General features: G+C 41.6%; 2 protein-coding genes across 4 annotated transcripts; one reads left to right on the plus strand and one right to left on the minus strand.

The window, feature by feature from the left end:
- Positions 1-141: 141 nt before the first annotated feature.
- Positions 142-11,132, minus strand: rragd (ras-related GTP binding D). Its single transcript, XM_058056829.1, has 7 exons — positions 10,917-11,132; positions 9,105-9,400; positions 7,180-7,379; positions 5,697-5,811; positions 5,460-5,602; positions 2,629-2,777; positions 142-1,553 (listed from the first exon to the last, which is right to left on the minus strand). Exons 1-7 carry the CDS (start codon positions 11,056-11,058, stop codon positions 1,423-1,425), a joined length of 1,176 nt encoding a protein of 391 aa, XP_057912812.1. The 5' UTR covers positions 11,059-11,132; the 3' UTR covers positions 142-1,422.
- Positions 11,133-13,073: 1,941 nt separating this feature from the next.
- On the plus strand, positions 13,074-22,769 carry ankrd6a (ankyrin repeat domain 6a). 3 transcript variants are annotated; one of them, XM_058056902.1, is made up of 14 exons: positions 13,074-13,174; positions 13,468-13,572; positions 13,643-13,741; positions 15,156-15,254; positions 15,328-15,426; positions 15,944-16,042; positions 16,905-16,982; positions 17,393-17,491; positions 17,571-17,684; positions 18,999-19,067; positions 19,167-19,316; positions 19,514-19,805; positions 21,696-21,919; positions 22,092-22,769. In XM_058056902.1, exons 1-14 carry the CDS (start codon positions 13,163-13,165, stop codon positions 22,278-22,280), a joined length of 1,728 nt encoding a protein of 575 aa, XP_057912885.1. In that variant the 5' UTR covers positions 13,074-13,162; the 3' UTR covers positions 22,281-22,769. The 3 variants fall into 3 exon arrangements, with proteins under 3 accessions (XP_057912885.1, XP_057912886.1, XP_057912887.1); XM_058056903.1 differs by having other exon boundaries at positions 17,393-17,476; XM_058056904.1 differs by lacking the exon at positions 17,393-17,491.
- The last annotated feature ends 432 nt before the right edge of the window (positions 22,770-23,201 follow it).

The raw sequence follows: 23,201 nt of genomic DNA on the forward strand, positions 1-23,201 counted from the left end.
GCCAAGTTACCGATGGAGAAGCAATGTTCCTGTGGGGGGGCCGATGTGGGGGTTTGATAAAGACTTGGGGTGTCCCTGGACCGGACCACACGGGGGGGGGGGGGCGGGGGGGGGGGGGGGGGTTAGAGCAGTAGATTTATGAAGATAGAGCGGTAGATCTATGAGGATAGGTCTATGATGTTCAAGCAGTAGATTTGTGAAGATAAAGTGGTAGATCCATGAGGGTAGATCTATGAGGATAAAGCGATAGATTTATGAGGATAAAGCGGTAGATCTATGAGGGTAGATCTATGAGGATGAAGCGGTAGAATTATGAGGATAAAGCGGTAGATCTATAAGGGTAGATCTATGACAATAAAGACGATAAAGCAGTGGATCTAAGAGGGTAGATCTATGACGATAAAGACGATAAAGCAGTGGATCTAAGAGGGTAGATCTATGACAATAAAGACGATAAAGCAGTGGATCTAAGAGGGTAGATCTATGACGATAAAGACGATAAAGCAGTAGATCTATGAGGATAAAGCGGTAGATTTATGAGGATAAAGCGGTAGATCTATGAGGGTAGATCTATGACAATAAAGACAATAAAGCAGTAGATCTATGACGATAAAGCGGTAGATTTATGAGGATAGATCTATGACGATAAAGCGGTAGATTTATGAGGATAGATCTATGACGATAAAGCGGTAGATTTATGAGGATAAAACGGTAGATCTATGAGGGTAGATCTATGACGATAAAGACGATAAAGCAGATCTATGGGGGTAGATCTATGACGATAAAGATGATAAAGCAGTAGATCTATGAGGATAAAGCGGTAGATTTATGAGGATGAAGCGGTAGATCTATAAGGGTAGATCTATGAGGGTAGATCTATGACGATAAAGCGGTAGATTTATGAGGATAGATCTATGACGATAAAGACGATAAAGCAGTAGATCTATGAGGATAAAGCGGTAGATTTATGAGGATAAAGTGGTAGATTTATGAGGATAAAGTGGTAGATCTATGAGGGTAGATCTATGAGGATAAAGCGATAGATTTATGAGGGTAAAGCAGTAGATCTATGAGGATAAAGCAGTAGATCTATGAGTTTAGATCTATGAGGATAAAGCAGTAGATCTATGAGTTTAGATCTATGAGGATAAAGCAGTAGATCTATGAGTTTAGATCTATGAGGATAAAGCAGTAGATCTTTGAGGAGATCCATGAGGGTGGATTTAAGTGTCAAAGGGCGGAGCCAGAAGATGATGATGCCATGAAAGGTGAAGGATGCCAGCTACTATTCCCCAGTCCAATGGTGGATGCGGTGGGGGAATGGGGGTGTTCAGTGGATGCGGTGGGGGAATGGGGGTGTTCAGTGGATGCGGTGGGGGAATGGGGGTGTTCAGTGGATGCGGTGGGGGAATGGGGGGGTGTTCAGTGCAAACTGCTGCCTTTGCTGCTTGTCCTCCGATGGAAGAATTTTCTGTTGTGCTGAAGCTTCACTCTGACGTCAAAAACATCCTGAATGGCTTTCTTGAAGCAGTGTAGGTTGTAATCGATGAGTCCTGACGGGCAGACAAGGGAGTTGGACTTGAATCAATAAATGAAATAAATAGTACACGGAATACTTTACGTACCTAATAGACATCTTTTACACGTTGACACTCCCTAAATGCAAACAACCACGTACAAATACCTGTATAATGATGCCACTACATAGTCGGGTTGAGACGTGCAGTGTTCTACGCTGGCCACCAGGTGGCGGTAATGCTGCCATAATGACAGGCGTAAGCTCCTCCCACACCACTGTCCTCCCTTTTTTTCAAAATGATCCAAAAATATTCACTAGGTGGCAGTAATGTTACGTTGATGAGACATGAACAGTTCTCTTCTCATTCAGTGTGGAAGTGGTAAGTTTTTTGGCTTCTTGCTTGACCCACTTCGCTTGGGAATCTTTTTGTGGTCCCCGATCCCTCCAATCTCAAATACGATTCAGATAGTGATACCTATTTATTGATGTGTACTGTACAGAGTGAACACAATACCCCGGTCCTAAAAACCCTCCACTGGCTTCCCGTCCCCCCGACCTAAAAAGCTGTCCAAAATCTGACGCCTTCATATCTCACAGACCTCCTTCATCCACACAATCCCGTTTAAATCAGTTTTTAATGTCTAACTTTTTATACTTGACTGCTGCGCCCCGCCCCTCCCCATTTTTAGCCTTGTTTTAGCTTTGAATGAATGTATGGATATTGTATTTTAATGCATCGTTTACTCAGTTTTTACTCAACTCTATTTTTATTTTTTTTCTCTACTGTAAAGCATCTTTGAGTACTCTGAAAAGCGCTATACAAATAAAATGTATTATTATTATTATTATTATTATTATTATTATGAACTACAAAGTGAAATCAGGACAGTGAAGCATACACGTGTATTCAAGACTACACTCCAGTCATTTCAATGAGTGTGTGTGTGTGTGTGTATTAATCCAACTCAGCATGTATTATGCCGCAAGTCTACATGTTTGAGGGCTTTTTCTTTGTTGTCTATATATGAAGGGCGCGTGGATGAATCCACCCGTCCTGGCACAGGTAAAAGGTTGTAAAAGCATATAAATACGGCGTATAGCGTATATACCTTTTCTCTCAAAGCTTTCTTTGCGAAGGAAGCAGACCATAGCAAGGAACTTGGTGACTTCCTTCAGGTACATGACTGTTACATTGTTGAGGTGGATGATGGCCATGGACTCCTTGTCATAAGGTAAAGCTGCTTCCGTGTCGCTTAGACTGATGGACAAAACACGGGACACAATGATTAATAGGGGGAAAGGAAAAGGTAGAACAAGAAGAGAGGGTGGAAGAGAAGAATACAACCCAACTATACTTCTATACTTCTCTGCACCAATCTTTGGACACGCCATGAAGTAAACATGCGGTTCACGTGATGTACAGTAAACCTCGGATATATCGGATTCAATTGTTCCCACTGGTTTTGTCCGATATAAGCGAAATCCGTTATATGCGTATACCGGAAAATGTCCGTTTTACGCATACTATATCGGATTTATATCCGGTATATGCGTAAAACGGATTTTATCCGTTATAAAAAGGCACTTCCTTGACTATGTTTCCAATGTACCTGGACACGCAGGCAACGCTGCAAACGCTGCAAATGACGTCGTATAGCGGCCTGTCACGATTCGGCGAATCGGAGCGCCACGATGCGGCCATCCGATATATACGAGGGAAATTTAATGGAAATGCATTGGAACGAGACTGGAGATTTTGTCCGAAATAGGCGAAATCCGTTATAAAAAATCCGATATATGCAATGAATTTTTATTGGAAATGCATTACAAAAAAATCAGTTCTTTTTTATCTGTCCGTTGTGAGCGAATTTCCGATATATCCGAGTCCGATATATCCGAGGTTTACTGTACCTCTTTTCCATAGCAGAGTGTGGCGCTTGGGAATATCCGCTAGCTTCAGGCCGAGTTTGGCCTAGTTGTAGAACAAGCCCGTGTAGTGACATTGCCCAGAGACACACAAGGACGCTATAATGTCCTTTCTATGTAGGCCTGCACCTGCAGCCATGTTGGTAATATTACACACTATGGGACCTGCTCTGCTCGAGCTTTGCATGCATAAAAACACGTGCAAGCTGGTCTACTAGCAGGCTGTGTTGTAATGAATGTACTGAACATGCAGACGACCACACACACTAAATATTTGAAAGAAATATTTTTTTTTAGCATGTTTGAATTGCAGGTGCAAACACGAAGTGGGGGCCTCGTCGCACAGTCTGGGGACGGTTAGTGAGAAAGTCCTTTATCCAGGAAAGTCCTTTAACAGGTCGCCTGTTGTTGTAACGCAGCCTCTGCATTTTGTGATGTCACACATGCCCTGCCACACCGCCCGGTTGTTGTTGCCGGACAGATGGGACTCTACACTCCTCTTATGGTCCTCTCTTATGGTCTTATGGCTTCCTTAATTCCTCTTTTCAGGTCAGCTCAAACAGTCCTATAAAGGGGCTCTGTCCCTTGACTTGAAGTCGGCATTTCTGGCTCTGAGGACTGTGCGGACCTGGCTGGTAAACCAGGGTTCCTGGTTTGTTTTGTCAACACTCACATTTCCTATACAGAAAGTCTCTGTGAAGCAGTCCTGCACTTTGGAAAGTGCGTTTTCAGGCCAGATTGTAACAGTCTCTGTGGTGGGCCTGGTGCTATGCCTGAGAGGGGGGGGTGTAGGCTGGGGAAAGCAGGAGGGACAGATGGTCTGACTGGCCGAGGTGGGGCAAGGGAGTGGCTATGTATGCGTGCCTAATGTTGGAATAAACATGATCCAAAGTGTTCTCCCCACTTGATGATAAATGTTGATCAAATTTGGGGAGTACGGTCTTCAGGTGGGCCTTATTGAAGTCTCCTGCACTTTTGTGGACACCATCCGGGTGGGAACGTTGATGTGCGTCGATGGTGTTCAGCACGAGGGAGAGCGCTGTGTTTACATTGGCATGTGGTGGGCATGTACACGGCTGTGATGATTACTACTGTTTGCACCAGTTATTAGGCACATAGATACACCATACGTGGCCCGCAGGACACTAGTTTGAGGCCCCCGCCTTGATATGAAAGTTTAATGTTAGTGCGGCCCACGCAAGTTTGATATGGATGCTGTATGGTATCATGTACCCAGAAAAAATTATTACGTTTGATTCATGTTCATGTTAAAGGTTAAATAACTTAATAGTTATCCTCCCTATCCGTGTGGAAGTGGTAAGTTTTTGGATATTTAAGTTGAAAGGAAATAACTTGAAGGCTACCGTTTAGGTCGCTAGCTCTCTAGTTTGTGAGTTAGCATGTGTCTCAAGACCCTGCAGTTGCGCAATATGTTGTAAATAAAAAAAAGTATAAATGTGACTATAGTCGTGTTTTGTCATGTCTACAGGGCTCTAATAATGCTTTGTTCATTTTAATCTGAAAAAAATTATTTGTCTACCCACCAACTATATGTGGTTTCTTAAGTTTTTATTATTTGCCCTTTTATTATTATTATTAGATTTATTTATTACTGATAGATTTTCTTTATTCTTGATTTGTTTATTTATTTTTCATCTTATTTGGTGTAGAAAAATAAAAATTAAGATATTTGAGAACAGTGGAATGTTTTATCAGAGCTTTTATTGTAGAAAATCGGAACCAAAGCACTGAAAAAGTTTGTATATTTTTCTGTTTTTAATAAATGCGTTTTTTTTTTGTTTTTTGGGGGGAAAACCTGATGCGGCCCAGCCTTGCCCAGACCCTAGCTCCAGTGGCCCCCGGGTAAATTGAGTTTGAGACCCCTGATTTAGTGTATTTCACATGCTCATACTCATGTGGAAGCACCTAACATTATTTAAGTACATTCCCCACATGTTAACATGAATATCATAAATGCCATGATTTTAGGCTGTGTCCACTTCACTTCACTTACCCGTAGATGCATGAGATGTCAATGACCACGTCAATCATGTCACAACAAAGTTCATAAGTCTGCATGTCCACCGGGCTGCTGTCTGTGGCGATGTAAATCTTACTGACCACATCTAAAAGGAAGGCCTTCTCAACACCTGAGTTCTGAACACAGAAAAAACAGGAAGAACGTCACTTCATCATCATCATCATCACTGATTGTCCTGCATGTGACGCCGACGTATAAAAGCATACTCACAGATATGAAGATGTTTAGAAGGTTTTCCAGAGCAGGCAACTGGGGGATGAGCTTCTGGACGACTTTGCTGAATGCTTCAAATATGGAGTGGTCGTATATACTGGTCAAATAGAAACTGCAATGTCATGGAAACACAACAATACATCATCAAAATGGAGTATGCCAAGACAACAAAGTCATTTGGGAGGGCCTCACAGCTACGAGACCCAAGTTCAATCCCACCCTCGGCCATCTCTGTGTGGAGTTTGCATGTTCTCCCCGTGCATGCGTGGGTTTTCTCCGGGTACTCCGTTTCCTCCCACATTCCAAAAACATGCTAGGTTAATTAGCCACTCCAAATTGTCCATAGGTATGAATGTGAGTGTGAATGGTTGTTTGTCTATATGTGCCCTGTGATTGGCTGGCCACCAGTCCAGGGTGTAGCCCGCCTCTAGCCCGAAGACAGCTGGGATAGGCTCCAGCACCCCCTGCGACCCTCGTAAGGATAAGCGGTACAAAATGAATGAATGAATGAGTTCTCCTCCTATTTTGTGTGGAAGTGGTAACTTTTTGGCTTCTTATTTTGTCTTTCCCCACCCTCGGCCATCTTTGTGTGGAGTTTGCATGTTCTCCCTGTGAATGTGTGGGTTTTCTCCGGGTACTCCGGTTTCCTCCCACATTCCAAAAACATGCTAGGTTAATTAGCCACTCCAAATTGTCCATAGGTATGAATGTGAGTGTGAATGGTTGTTTGTCTATATGTGCCCTGTGATTGGCTGGACACCAATCCAGGGTGTACGCCGCCTCTCGCCCTAAGACAGCTGGGATAGGTTCCAGCACCCCCCACGACCCTCGTGAAGATAAGCGGTAGAAAATGAATGAATGTCATTTGGGAAACATTTTGGAGTGGTTGTCATGTGACCATCCCAGGGAATGCCATCCTTCCATCAACCTTCTAGCACAAGGTGGAGTTATGAGGGAAGCTCCTTGTGCAGCTCCGTCCAGGCCAGTTGGGAGACGGAGGGGGAGAGCCCAGCCACGTTATGGAGAATACTCATTTGGGTTGCTAGTACCCGCCATCTTATCGTCTGGGTCACCACCAAAGTTCATGAGCATGGGTGAGGGTAGGAACGTAGATGATGGGTCTTTGGAGCTGCAGAGATGCAGAGTCCGCTCCCACCTGTCCATCTTAGGTTTCATCATTCCCTCACTTGTCAGCAAGACCCCAGGGTACCCCCACTCCTCCACTTGGGGTTCAGGATCTCATCCCTGATCTGGAGATGGCACTCCACCCTTTGTAACGTGTCAAATATCCCACTTCAACGGTTCCTAGTAAAGTTGTTGAAGGCACGACCAGACATTAAAGGTTTGGTGTCCAATGATGATGGTTAGGATGGAATGGAATGGGGCCTCTGGAAGCCGAGGATGGTGGTTGGGATGGGATTAGCATCCCATTCCAATTTCTTAGATGTGACTCAATCTTGAGAAGCAAGCAAATGTTTACCTCAGATGTATTTGCTCCAGTCCGGAATCCGCCATGTCGTCATTGGAACGTTTATAAATATCCCTCTGCTTCTCAATCTTATGCTCGTCCGTCAGGCCGTCCACTTTATGAATGAAGACCTCAAAGTTGATGTCTGGATTGACTTTGTAGGCCCGTGTCACTGTGAGATGAAGCCTACACAGCGCCTCCACATAGTCGTCCTGCCGAGACGGAGGGAAAGAAGAGCAGTGGATTCCTACTGCAACATTCCCAATCCTTCTCCACGGTGGACAGATGTTATGCTAGGTGTACATTTGTAGTATTCCAGGGTTAGCTTAGCTGTGCTCCCAAATGAAAACATGTAGGAGCACAGAACATTTTTCAGAACAATAACACAATTTTATTATTAAACTCAAACAACGTACACAGTAACACACACACACACACACTGGTATATAAACACAGTACTATCATAATACATAGACTAGCATACTACAGTGGACACACATGTACTACACATACAGTACCATAACATGACTGACATCACGTCACATGTATGACATTACTAATGATATCAATGTATATATACTGTATAGCCTGGAATACTACATGCGGTACACACATGTACTACACATACAGTACCATAACATGACTGACATCACGTCACATGCATGACATTACTAATGATATCAATGTATATAGTATATACTGTATAGCCTGGAATACTACATGCAGTACACACATGTACTACACATACAGTACCATAACATGACTGACATCACGTCACATACATGACATTATTAATGATTAAATTAATTAATTATTTAATATTATTATGTATTTAATTATTATTAAATTAATTAATTAGTGTTAAATTAATTATTATTAAATTAGTTAATTATTATTGAATAATTATTAATTATTATTATGTATTTAAATATTATTAAATTAAGTGATTATTATTAATTATTATTAAATTAAGGGACTATTAATTAAGTTTTATTAATTAATTGTTACTAATTAATTGGGTTTTTTTTAAATTCCGACATTTTGGGTCAAATGTCAATTATTTTAATAACAATTACTAATTATTATTAATTATTAAAGTGTTTTTCCGACATTTTGGGTCAAATGTGAATTATTTAATAATAATTACTAATTATTATTAATTATTAAAGTGTTTTTCCGACATTTTGGGTAAAATGTGAATTATTTTAATAATAATTACTAATTATTATTAATTATTAAAGTGTTTTTCCGACATTTTGGGTCAAATGTTAATTATTTTAATAATAATGACTAATTATTATTAATTATTAAAGTGTTTTTCTGACATTTTGGGTCAAATGTGAATATTTTAATAATAATTACTAATTATTATTAATTATTAAAGTGTTTTTCCGACATTTTGGGTCAAATGTCAATTATTTTAATAATAATGACTAATTATTATTAATTATTAAAGTGTTTTTCCGACATTTTGGGTCAAATGTCAATTATTTTAATAATAATGACTAATTATTATTAATTATTAAAGTGTTTTTCTGACATTTTGGGTCAAATGTGAATTATTTTAATAATAATGACTAATTATTATTAATTATTAAAGTGTTTTTCCGACATTTTGGGTCAAATGTCAATTATTTCAGACTCCTACACTTTCATTTTTTCTTGTTACTTTATGTTTTTGTTTTATTTGATGTTTTGTTCCTACGGTGTGCCCTTCACGGACCCATACAAATTGTGGTCGGGCTACGGAATGAGTTCATGCTGTGTTTTGGTGGCACAATCATCAGACTTCCACAGCGGACTCGTGGAGGCACGCCAGTCACATGACAGAAATCCCAGTTCCAAATAAGGTTGAAAACCTTCGATGCATTCTAACCCATCCAAACTGTATGTAGGTGTGTGTAGCATCAATGAAAAACCTCCCACCGTCACCTGACCTGCGCGTCGATAACAAAGATCAGCGCTCCAGTGCCCCTGAAGATCATTTCATAGTCAAAGGTGGGGTCAAAGAAATCAATCTGACCGGGGAAGTCCCAGATCTGGAAGCTGACAAAGGAGCTGCTGGAGACGTCCTCCCTGCAGATCTTGTTGGTGCTCTCCAGGAACAGCGTCTCGTTTGGAGACATTTTATGGAAAACCACCTTCTGGATGGAGGACTTGCCACTCCTTCGCAGACCCATCAGCAGGATGCGAGGTTTCACCTCTCCAGGCAGGGAGCCATTGAAGCCTGTGACTAAACCAGACGCAAGGAAACGTCAATCATGTGAGGAAGTAGGAATAACTGATACACACGGTGTTGTCATTGGCTTAGGTTTTTGTTGCTACCTTTATTCTGGCGGTTATATTTTTAATAATTAAAAAATTATATAAATAATTTTATAAATAAATATGTTTTTTAATTAAATTTAATCAATAATTTAATAAATTAATAATAATTTATTTTTTTAATAAAAAATAATAATAGTAATTGTCTCGATTTGTTGCATCTTCAATGGTTGCTGATCATTAGTTGCGCATCTTTATTTCAACTCAAACCGCTACACATAATGCAACCATAAAGGTGACTATAGGGGTGTTATTTCATGTCTAGAGGGCTCTAATCATGTTTAAAAGTGTATTTAGAAAGTCATAACTGCCTGGATTATTTCTAGTCTAACAACCAAAACTAACATAGATCATATATATCATCATTATATAGTACATGTACAATGTATACATACTGTATTTTAATCTGTGGGAGCAATCCACACACACACACAAGTAGTCAAGCCATCATAAGAGTAGTACTTTAGTGTTTGTGTTACTTTGAAGTAGTGAAGCCATCATAAGAGTACTGTTTTAGTGTTTGTGGTACTTTGGAGTAATCAAGCCATCATAACAGTAGTACTTTGAGTGTTTGTGTGTACTTTGGGGTAGTAAAACCACCATAAGAGTAGTACTTCGAGTGTTTGTGGTACTTTGAAGTAGTGAAGCCATCATAAGAGTTGTACTTTAGTATTTGTGGTACTTTGGAGTAATCAAGCCATCATAAGAGTAGTACTTTGAGTGTTTGTGTGTACTTTGGGGTAGTAAATGCACCATAGGAGTAGTACTTCGAGTGTTTGTGGTACTTTGAAGTAGTGAAGCCATCATAAGAGTAGTACTTTAGTGTTTGTGGTACTTTGAAGTAGTCAAGCCATCATAAGAGTAGTACTGTGAGTGTTTGTGTGTACTTTGGGGTTGTAAATGCACCATAAGAGTAGTACTCCGAGTGTTTGTGGTACTTTGAAGTAGTGAAGGCATCATAAGAGTAGAACTTTAGTGTTTGTGGTACTTTGGAGTAATCAAGCCATCATATGAGTAGTACTGTGAGTGTTTGTGTGTACTTTGAAGTAGTCAAGCCATCATAAGAGTAGTACTGTGAGTGTTTGTGTGTACTTTGGGGTTGTAAATGCACCATAAGAGTAGTACTCCGAGTGTTTGTGGTACTTTGAAGTAGCGAAGCCATCGTAAGAGTAGTATTTTAGTGTTTGTGGTACTTTGGAGTTGTCAAGCCATCATAACAATAGTACTTTTGAGTGTTTGTGTGTACTTTGGGGTAGTAAAACCACCATAAGAGTAGTACTTTAGTGTTTGTGGTACTTTGAATTAGTGAAGCCATCATAAGAGTAGTACTTGTGAGTGTTTGTGTGTACTTTAGAGTGGTAAAAACATGGTAACAGAGTGAGAGGAGAAAGTGTAGACGACTAACTAAGAACTAAGTTCGCTACCTCCGTCCTCGACGTTCAGGTCGGCGTCTGAAAAAGCTTCCAGGTCGTCTTCGTCGTCCAAATATCCGAAAAGTGAGTCCTCAGTGTCCTCCATGTCCTCCACGTTCCCGGGACAAGCCTCCTTGTTTGTCTCCTTGTCCATGTCTTGGCGTTGCGGTGGAACTTCAACACGTTAGTCACCTGATATGGCTCAAGTGGCGCAACAGTGCCTTGTACTGGCGAGGGGTGGTACTGCAGGTTGCCGTTGCTGATTTAAAACACGCTCAGTCAAGACAAAAATCTAATACGAATGCGAGTATTTGTTGTTCCTTTTTGGTCATACTGTATGCAGTTATACTTGCTTTAGTAGGATATAGGGTCATATTTTGCAGCTTAGCTGTGTGCTTTTGTACTGAAGCCCACTTCCGCCACTGAAAAAATAAATATCCCAATGGTAAATCAAAATTACGAGATAAGAATGTCAAAATTACGAGATAGAAAGTCGAAATTACGAGATAGAAAGTCGAAATTACGAGATAAAAAGTCGAAATTTTGACATAAGAAAGTCGAAATTATGAGATACCAACTGCGCATGTGCCACAGGTGCCATCTTTTTCATAGTGGTCTTCGTGACTTGGCAAAATGGCTAGACAGTTGTGAACAGCCACATCATTTTTATTATTTCGATGCCTCAAAATTCTTTCCATTGTGCGTTTGCTCAGTACAATTCCATGTGAATTCACCAGCAAATGAAAGTATTTCATCACTTGTAAAGCCACACTACTCAAAGTACTCCTCAATGTACTCACAATATACTCACAATCCACAATCAATGTACTCACAATCTCATTATTTGCACTTTTGATCTCATGATGACTTTCTATCTCATAATTTCGACTTTCTTATCCCAACATTTTGACTTTTTATCTCATAATTTTTACTTTTTAATCTCGTTTTTCGACTTTCTATCTCATAATTTCAACTTTTTATCTCGTAATTTCAATTTACCATTGGGATAATTTTTTTTTCAGTGGCGGAAACAGGCTTCCATAAAATAGTGACATAAAAAAAATCAAAATTCTGAGATAGAAAGTCGAAATTCTGAGATAAAAAGTCAAAATTCTGAGATAGAAAGTCAAAATTCTGAGATAGAAAGTCGAAATTCTGAGATAAGAAAGTCGAAATTATGAGCTAAATAATCAAAATGATGAGATATATTAGATTTCTATCTCGTAATTTAAATTTTTTAACTTGTAATTTCATCTTTCTATCTCGTAATTTAAACTTTTTATCTTGAAATTTCGACTTTCTCATCTCAGAATTTTGACTTTCTATTACGAGATTAGAAAATCAAAATTACGAGCTAAAAAATCAAAATAATGAGATTAATGAGATTTCTATCTCATAATTTCAACTTTTTATCTTGTAATTTCGACTTTCTATCTCGTAATTTAAACTTTTATCTTGTAATTTTTACTTTTTATTACAAGATTAAAAAATCAAAATTACAAGCTAAAATAATCTAAATTATGAGATTTGTGAGATTTCTATCTCATAATTTCAACTTTTTATCTTGTAATTTCGACTTTCTATCTCGTAATTTAAACTTTTTATCTTGTAATTTTTACTTTTTATTACAAGATTAAAAAATCAAAATTACAAGCTAAAATAATCTAAATTATGAGATTTGTGAGATTTCTATCTCATAATTTCAACTTTTTATCTCGTAATTTTGACTTTCTATCTCGTAATTTAACTTTTTATCTCATAATTTAAAGTTTTTATCTCGTAATTTCGACTTTTATCTCATTATGTTGACTTTTTATCTCATTATGTCGACTTTTTATCTCATTATGTCGACTTGCCATTGGGAAACGGGCTTCCATCGGCAGGCCTGTCTACCGTCTTCTGTATAAAATATTGACATATATTTATATCATATATAGAAATATACAACATTGAGTTTGTTGTGCTTGTTACTGTGTGTGCTGTGCGTGCATGCGTGCGTGTATTCAGCGGAAGCCGGAAGATGAGGTGAAATGGCGGTTAAATCTGATCACGTGACAGCATTCGTGTTGGAAGTATTAGGCAGAGCAACATTCTCTCTCTCTCCCATCAAGCACAACAGCTGGCATCCTTTTCTTTCAGCAGATGTCATCCGGTACAATCACCCAACAACGGACTATCAACGCTTTGGGGCGGGGGGGGTGTTCTTTTTTGGATGCTCCTTTCGCATGGCGGAGTAGGAGGAGGGGCCCGCGCCATCGATGGACCAAAGGGTAAAAGATACTTTGATGTACTTCCAGTAGCACCGCATGGGGTGTGGTATAAGCGTGTACAAGATGTATGTGACAGTATGTTGATGATACACGAAAGGATGGGGGAGGGGCGGGCCCGGTGAGTGACATGCTCACATCCGACGGTTCTGATTGGCTGCCATATTTGGAGGGCATTTGGGGTAAATAGTAATTGGGAAAAATGTAAATATACTTGTTAGCGATTGTCTAAAGAAATGTAAACAATTGATGATAAATCAATCATAATGATGATTAATACTGCGGTCATGTGACAGGTGCCCATCCCGCATCCGCCACTGCATCAGGCTGCTGCGATGGGAAACAACGCCGCCATCGCTGCCCTGATTGGAGGTGGCTGTGCATTGGACCTTCAAAACCGAGTGGGTACCGCGCATTCAGCATACCAAGATGGCGGCATTCTGACGGTGTTGTCTTTGTTGTTTTACGGAGGACGGAAACACGGCGCTGCACGAGGCGTCGTGGCACGGTTTCTTCCAGTGTGTCCAGCTGCTGGTGAAGGCTGGAGCGGACGTGAACATCAGGAACAAGGTTTGGGTTCTCGCCGTCCACCGTTTCTCATCCGCACGTGCAGGTGGGCACTACGCCGCCATCAAGGAAGGCCTTAGAAGGTCTTAGAAGAACATTCACACCTCTCATACTCATCAGTTCATGCTCAAAGACTAGATAGGACAGCTGTACTCCAGACTAGACAAGTAGACTAGATAGGACAGGCGTAGTCTAGCACAGACTAGACTAGCGCTAGTACAGAATCTAGACTAGACTAGATATCTAAACGAGATAGGATATCTAGTTGACAACAGACTAGACTAGGTAGGATAGCTCCAGTCTGGAACAGAGTAGAAATCAAGAATAAATAGGACAGCTCTAGTCCACGATAGACTAGAGGGGACACCTCTAGTCCACACTAGACCTGGTAGGACAGCTCTAGTCTACGCTAGACTAGATAGGACAGCCTAGACTACATTAGACCAGGTGGGACAGTGCTAGTCCACGCGAGGCTAGATAGGACAGCTCTAGTCTACACTGTACCAGGTAGGACAGCCCTAGTCTACACTAGACTAGTAGGGACAGCTCTAGTCTACACTAGACCAGGTAGGACAGCCCTAGTATATGCTAGACTAGATAGTACAGCTCTAGTCTACACTATACCAGGTAGGACAGTTCTAGTGTATGCTAGACTAGATAGGAAAGTACTCGTCTACACTAGACCAGATAGGACAGCTCTAGTCTATACTAGAGTAGGTATGACAGTTCTAATCTATTCTAGACTAGCTAGGACAGCTAGTCTACACTAGACCAGATAGGACAGTTCTCGTCTACGCTAGACCAGGTAGGACAGCCCTAGTCTGCGCTAGACTAGTTGTACAGCTCGAGCCTATGCTAGACCAGGTAGGACAGCTCTAGTCTATACTATACCAGGTAGGACAGTTCTAGTGTACGCTAAACTAGATAGGACAGCACTTGTCTACACTAGACCAGATAGGACAGCTCTATTTTACACTAGACCAGATAGGACAGTTCTAGTGTACGCTAGACTAGATAGGACAGCACTTGTCTACACTAGATCAGATAGGACAGCTCTAGTTTACACTAGACCAGATAGGACAGTTCTAGTCTATGCTATACCAGGTAGGACAGCTCTCGTCTAGGCCAGACTACATAGGACAGCTCTAGACTAAAACAGACTATACTAGATCTCAAGACTGGATAGGACAGTTGTAAGCTAGATTAGTTATCTAGCCTAGCAAGGACAGAGCTCTAGACTAGATGTCTACACTAGATTGGACAGCCCTAGACTAGACTATATAGGACACCTGAAGTCTGGCTATGGCTGTCCTATCCAGTATCTGAGCCTGAATGAGGGATGAAATGTTGAGAGACAAACTGAGCAGATGAATGAATGAGCGCATGTTGCCGTGGTAACAAGAAGATGTTGACGCAGGCGGGACACACAGCTCTTCACCTGGCCAGCCAGAACGCTCACGCCCACACCGCTCGCCTTCTGCTTCGTGGCGGCGCCCGACCGGACATCGCCAACAACGTGAGCGGCGTTCCCGGGTCTCGGTCAACATAAGCGGGAATACTAATATTTGAAGTTGTGTGGTGTGACACAGGTGGGTGATACTTGTTTACATGTGGCCGCCCGCTACAACAACGCCACACTGGTGAAAATCCTGCTCGGCTCGCTGCGCTCGGCCGACCAGAGAAACCAGGTAGAGTCTGTCTGAGGTGGAATGCCGTTTTGATTGACAGCCAAATGAGCGACTCGGCAATCTTGATGTATAAACCTTCAGAGACTTCAGAGAGAGAGAGAGAGAGAGAGAGAGAGAGAGAGAGAGATAGATAGATAGATAGATAGATAGATAGATAGATAGATAGATAGATAGATAGATAGATAGATAGATAGATAGATAGATAGATAGATAGATAGATAGATAGATAGATAGATAGATAGATAGATAGATAGATAGATAGATAGATAGATAGATAGATAGATAGATAGATAGATAGATAGATAGATAGAGATAGATAGATAGATAGATAGATAGATAGATAGATAGATAGATAGATAGATAGATAGATAGATAGATAGATAGATAGATAGATAGATAGATAGATAGATAGATAATCACTTCCTGTCTGGATGCTAGCTATCTATTATGATTTTGGCAAAAGAGAAACCATATGTGTGCTCAGACATTCTCTTTCGTTCTTATGTATGTCCTGGAGAAAGGTGACACGGCTCTACACGTGGCCGCTGCTCTCAACCACAAGAAGACGGTCCGACTCTTATTGGAATCCGGTTCAGCTGGAAACATCACCAACAATGTAAACGCACCCATACCTCCATCCACTTCTAACGGAACACAAATGTACAATTCCAACCTTTTCTCATCAGAGATTAATATTCCTACTTCAAAACTTTGTTTTGTTGGCCAATCACGGAGGTGAGAGAGCGTGACATGGTCAACTAGTTAGCTTTTTAGCTTCCTGCAACACTTCCAATGCAGAGGTTCAACCTAGATGGATGAAGAAAAGAGGCCAAAGAAACATGACTAACTGGCAGGGGTGGCGGAGGAACAGGAAGACAGAAAAGGAACGTGACTTAAGAAATATATATGTATAAAAAATATATTTAGTGCTAGGTTGCACGGCGGTCGAGTGGTTAGCGCACAGACCTCACAGCTAGGAGACCACTAGAAGTTCAATTGGCCATCTCTGTGTGGAGTTTGCATGTTCTCCCCGTGCGGTAAGCGGTACAAAATGAATGAATGAATGAGTTCTCCTCCTATTTTGTGTGGAAGTGGTAACTTTTTATTTTGTCTTTCCCCACCCTCGGCCATCTCTGTGTGGAATTTGCATGTTCTCCCCGTGCATGCGTGGGTTTTCTCCGGGTACTCCGGTTTCCTCCCACATTCCAAAAAAACATGCTAGGTTAATTAGCCACTCCAAATTGTCCATAGGTATGAATGTGAGTGTGAATGGTTGTTTGTCTTTTTGTGCCCTTTGATTGGCTGGCCACCAGTCCAGGGTGTACCCCCTGCAACCCTCATAAGCATAAGCGGTAGAAAATGAATGAATATTTAGTGTTCAAATAGGTTTTGTGGCTCTAAGTGTGTAAAATATGGTGTAAACATCAAATATCTGTGTTGATGCTAATGGTTGAAAAGGGTTTTTTTTGTCCTTCCAGGAGGGTAAGACAGCGTTGGACAAGGCCAGAGACAACAACCACAAGCATGTCACACGTCTGCTGGCCAGGGATCCTCAGGTTTGTGTTGTCATAGTTCATCATGAGGTCTTATTTCAGTCTTATTTTAGACTTCAAATTCACCTGACTAAGTCTGGACTGAGGGAGTTTGAGGAAGTTTGTCCTTAATTTCATATTCATTTTTCCTTTAAGGAACTTCTCCATTGCTTAGCTGCTAGTTGACTATCTTCTTTTGCCTATAAGTGTCCCTAAGTGACTGATACATTACTGCCACCAGTGGTGGGAGAGGGGTATTGCAATGGAGTGTCTCAAAGATAACATCCCTTATATACGATGATGACAAAAAAAGTAAAAAAGTGCCAATGTTCTTTAAAAAACAAATGTCCTGTTTGGGTACAGCATTAGTACTGTGGACTATTTACGTATTGGAATATTATTTTATGAATGTACTATCTTGTTTGTGTCCTCAGGTACATTGGTACTTACGAGGGAGAACCATAAGGAAAATAAAACTTCTCACAGCAAAGCATGGGACCACACCTCTCACCGGAAAAGTAGCATCTCACGCAGTAAAAAAAAAAAAAAAACAGATTTAAAAGAGTTCAACTTCCTGTTTTGTTCTTGATTTTTTACCTGTTGAAATTCTAGAAGGGAAGCTCTTCACTGGTGGGGGAAACGTCCAGTAGTGATGCAAGTATGGGTCAGATGCAAAACCATGTCACACCAGCTGCCGTCATCAGACCCAAAAAAGGCGAGGAGCAGGTGGGTCATCTGCATCCATACATCCACCCATCCATCCATCCATCCATCTTCTACCACTTGTCTGAGGTACGGTCATGGGAGCAGCATCCTCAAACAGGGAACTCGGCTGTGTTAAACCCTCTCACGCCTTCTCTCCTCGCTCTTTGCCATTTGCGTCGGTGGGAGGGATGGAGGCGTGGGTGCGCTGGGTCTATGAAATTATAGTCTGTCCAACCTGTCCTGGGTTTTCCCCAAGACCTTGTACCGATCGGACGTGCCCTGAACATCTCTCTCTAGGGAGGCATCCTGACAAAACTCATTTGGGCCACTTGTACCCGCCATCTTGTTCTTTGGGTCACCACCCAAAGCTCATGAGCATAGGTCAGGTCCACGATCCACACGTTCACCCCACATGGATGGATGGATGATGGCTGAATAGATGGATGGGTGGATGAAGGATGGGTAAATGCATGCATGGATGGTTGGATGGATGGATGGTTGGATGGATGGATAGAGGCATGGATGGATGGGTGGATGAATGATGGCTGAAGAGATGGATGGATGCATGGGTGGATGGATGGATGGATGGAGACATGGATGAATAGGTAGATGGATGGATGCATGAGTGGATGGATGGAAGGATGGATGAATGGATGCATGGATGAAGGATGATGGATGGGTAAATGGATGGTTGGATGGATGGATAGAGGCATGGATGGATGGGTGGATGAATGGATGGAGGCATGGATGGATGGGTGGATGGATGAATGATGGATAGATGGGTAAATGGATGCATGGATGGATGGATGGATGGATAGAGGCATGGATGGATGGGTGGATGAATGGATGGATGATGGCTGAATAGATGGATGGATGGATGCATGGGTGGATGGATGGAAGGATGGATGAATGGATGGATGGATGCATGGATGAAGGATGATGGATGGGTAAATGGATGGTTGGATGGATGGCTGGATAGAGGCATGGATGGATGGTTGGATGAATGGATGGAGGCATGGATGGATGGGTGGATGGATGAATGATGGATAGATAGATGGATGGAGGCATGGATGGATATAGGCTTGGCCGGATGGAAGGATGGATGGAAGGATGAATGGAAGGATGAATGGAAGGATGCATGGATAGATGGATGGATGGATGGAGCGATGCATGGACGGATGGATGGATGGATGGAGCGATGCATGGATGGATGCATGGAGCACACAGTGCAAAGTTCACCAGGTGGTTCACCAGACAGTACTAAATTCATTTTGCTTTCAACCCTTCAAGTGATTCTTTTCATCTTTAGCTAACATTGCCTTTGTGTGCTTGCAGGCTTTCCACGTCAGGAAAACTTTATGGACAAACTACAGGAAACCGTACAAGCATGGAATCATTCCACAGGTAAGAAATGATAGGACAATTTCTATGTATCTATGTATCTATGTATCTTCTGTGAAAAGTTAGCTTTCCAACGTCTTTGCAATGATTTATCGTGTTCAGACACCAAGCAGAGGCTGCCGCTGCAGAGCCCTGATTGACAAGCTAGAGGAGCAACTAAAAGCCACGCAGGAAGAGATGAGTCTCCAAACATTGAGGATGCAGGAGATCAACAACGTGTTGTGTCGGATGGACCTCAGGAACAAACAGCAGGTTTCGTGTTTGCTTGTCTTATCATCCAATCATTCATCTTTCAGCCAGCAGGCGCGGGCACATGTTACATGCCAACAAGAACGTTAAAGTCCTCCAACGTCATGTCTTGTTCACAACCTGTCTTGTAAACACTATTCCATGATAGCGACAAGGCTGACAAGCCATTGACAAAAGAAATGTTTTGTTTTGTTGGACAGATTTTACCCCACAAAATGCATCTCGCTTCTGTCAAGGAGGCAGCACCGAGGGACGAATTGAGGAGACGTGTGGCCCAGAATCAAGTCCAAAACCATGGCTACAAACTGCTCCGCTCGCCCCGTGCCGAGTCTGACACGGAGCTGGAATCCACCCCTTTGCTGTCTGTGGTGTCGGCACATAGCAGCACTTCACTGGCCACTTACGTCAACATCCTTCCATCCAAAGCCACGCGCAGTCTGACAGCAGTCAAACAGGATGAGTACTTTGAAATGAAGGTGAACAGGCCGCCAGGTAAGTCCACATCAAGCAGAAATACACTGTGGATCCTCTTCAGGGATTTGAACCAAGAATCGCAGAATTGGACCTCTGACGAGTAACATTACAAACGTCCAGCAATACTGACCGTATATAATAGAGCCATACGGACTTGTGAATAGAGTAGTTACTGAGGAACTAATGAGTAGAGTAGTTACTGAGGAACTAATGAGTAGAGTAGTTACTGAGGAACTAGTGAGTAGAGTAGTTACTGAGGAACTAATGAGTAGAGTAGTTACTGAGGAACTAGTGAGTAGAGTAGTTACTGAGGAACTAATGAGTAGAGTAGTTACTGAGGAACTAATGAGTAGAGTAGTTACTGAGGAACTCGTGAGTAGAGTAGTTACTGAGGAACTCGTGAGTAGAGTAGTTACTGAGAAACTCGTGAGTAGAGTAGTTACTGAGGAACTAGTGAGTAGAGTAGTTACCGAGGAACTCGTGAGTAGAGTAGTTACTGAGGAACTAATGAGTAGAGTAGTTACCGAGGAACTCGTGAGTAGAGTAGTTACTGAGGAACTAATGAGTAGAGTAGTTACCGAGGAACTCGTGAGTAGAGTAATTACTGAGGAACTAATGAGTAGAGTAGTTACTGAGGAACTCGTGAGTAGAGTAGTTACTGAGGAACTAATGAGTAGATTAGTTACTGAGGAACTCGTGAGTAGAGTAGTTACTGAGGAACTTGTGAGTAGAGTAGTTACTGAGGAACTAATGAGTAGAGTAGTTACTGAGGAACTCGTGAGTAGAGTAGTTACTGAGGAACTAATGAGTAGAGTAGTTACTGAGGAACTAGTGAGTAGAGTAGTTACTGAGGAACTCGTGAGTAGAGTAGTTACTGAGGAACTCGTGAGTAGAGTAGTTACTGAGCAACTCATGTGTACAGTAGTTACTGGGGAACTCATGAGTAGAGTAGTTACTGAGGAACTCGTGAGTAGAGTAGTTACTGAGGAACTCGTGAGTAGAGTAGTTACTGAGGAACTCGTGAGTAGAGTAGTTACTGAGGAACTTGTGAGTAGAGTAGTTACTGAGGAACTAATGAGTAGAGTAGTTACTGAGGAACTCGTGAGTAGAGTAGTTACTGAGGAACTCGTGAGTAGTTACTGAGGAACTCATGAGTAGTTACTGAGGAACTCATGAGTAGAGTAGTTACTGAGGAACTCATGAGTAGAGTAGTTACTGATGAACTAATGAGTAGAGTAGTTACTGAGGAACTAATGAGTAGAGTAGTTACTGAGGAACTCGTGAGTAGAGTAGTTACTGAGGAACTCATGAGTAGAGTAGTTACTGAGGAACTAATGAGTAGAGTAGTTACTGAGGAACTAGTGAGTAGAGTAGTTACTGAGGAACTAGTGAGTAGAGTAGTTACTGAGGAACTAATGAGTAGATTAGTTACTGAGGAACTCGTGAGTAGAGTAGTTACTGAGGAACTAATGAGTAGATTAGTTACTGAGGAACTCGTGAGTAGATTAGTTACTGAGGAACTAATGAGTAGAGTAGTTACTGAGGAACTCGTGAGTAGAGTAGTTACTGAGGAACCCGTGAGTGGAGTAGTTACTGAGGAACTCGTGAGTAGAGTAGTTACTGAGGAACTAATGAGTAGAGTAGTTACTGAGGAACTCGTGAGTAGAGTAGTTACTGAGGAACTAATGAGTAGAGTAGTTACTGAGGAACTCGTGAGTAGAGTAGTTACTGAGGAACTAATGAGTAGAGTAGTTACTGAGGAACTTGTGAGTAGAGTAGTTACTGAGGAACTAATGAGTAGAGTGATTACTAAGGAACTAAGGCAAATCAACTAAGCAATTAATTATGTTGAATATTTCAGGTTAATGGTACTGTATTTCTCTTTTTGTCTTTGAAATATTCCATCAGGTGACTATGAGAACATCTTCTGGCTGCCTGGCCACCATGATTTAGGATTCCCGACGGGTTCTGATGGCCCCTGCTGCCAAAGTCCAGGAGTGCAGGACATTCGCCAGTCGGATCGTGCACAGATCCAAGCGGACTGTACCAGAACACTGGAGTTCATCATTCAGCCTCCACTGGAGCTGGAGTCCACGTTCACGCAGGAGAGAGACACTCTTCATGCGGTGGAGGTGATCGCTCTAAACCCCAATTAATTATAATCCAGGAGCTGACTAATTAACACAACTACACAATAGTTATCAAACATTGACCAACTGGTCTGATATGTGTGACTTGTCTGGTGGGATTACTCCTTGTCCCCGTCCTGACCCCCACGTCTTTGGCTGTGTTGGTCTCTTCCAGGTGACGCAGCGTTTCTTTGAGACGGTGTCTGTTCAGCTGGAGCGCTGGTATGAGAGGAAAGTCCTGGAGGTGGAGGAGCAGACCGAGCTGCGACTGCAGCAGGACATACAGGAGCTGCTGCACCACATCGGCACGCTGGAGGAGGAGCTGCGGAGAATGAAAATAGATGAGAAAGCAGAAAAAACATAGAAAATTGGGACTTTGTTGCTGGGGTCTGGGCTTAGGTTTAGGATTAGACTGACCCGAGTTGGGATAAGTGGAAGAAGATTGATGGCTGGATGGATGGACAAAGACCTCACCCATGTTATGGCGCACCCTCAACTGGTATACTTCCAGTTGGTTTCATTTCTCCCTATAGGTCAGGGGTCTCAAACATGCGGCCCGTGGGCCAAATGTGGCCCGCAGGACACTAGTTTGAGGCCCCCGCCTTGATATGAAAGTTTAATGTTTGATACGGATTCTGTATGGTATCATGTACCCAGAAAAAATTATTACGTTTGATTTAATGTTCATGTTAAAGGTTAAATAACTGTTAATAGTTATCCTCCCTATCCGTGTGGAAGTGGTAAGTTTTTGGCTATTTAAGTTGAAAGGAAATAACTTGAAGGCTACCGTTTAGGTCGCTAGCTCTCTAGTTTGCGAGTTAGCATGTGTCTCAAGACCCTGCAGTTGCGCAATATGTTGTAAATAAAAAGAGTATAAATGTGACTATAGTCGTGTTTTGTCATGTCTACAGGGCTCTAATAATGCTTTGTTCATTTTAATCTGAAAAAAATAATTTGTCTACCCACCAACTATATGTGGTTTCTTAAGTTTTTATTATTATTATTAGTATATTTATGTATTACTGATTGATTAATTTTCTTTATTCTTGATTTGTTTATTTATTTTTCATCTTATTTTGTGTAGAAAAATAAAAATTAAGATATTTAAGAACAGTGGAATGTTTTATCAGCACTTTTATTGTAGAAAATCCAAACCAAAGCACTGAAAAAGTTTGGTTATTTTTCTGTTTTTAATAAATGTGGGGTTTTTTTTTGGGGGGGGGGGGGGACCTGATGTGGCCCAGTCTCACCCAGACCCTAGCTCCAGTGTGCCCCCAAGTAAAGA

The sequence above is a fragment of the Doryrhamphus excisus genome, chromosome 19 (assembly GCF_030265055.1).
Source record: "Doryrhamphus excisus isolate RoL2022-K1 chromosome 19, RoL_Dexc_1.0, whole genome shotgun sequence".
Lineage (NCBI taxonomy): Eukaryota > Metazoa > Chordata > Actinopteri > Syngnathiformes > Syngnathidae > Doryrhamphus > Doryrhamphus excisus.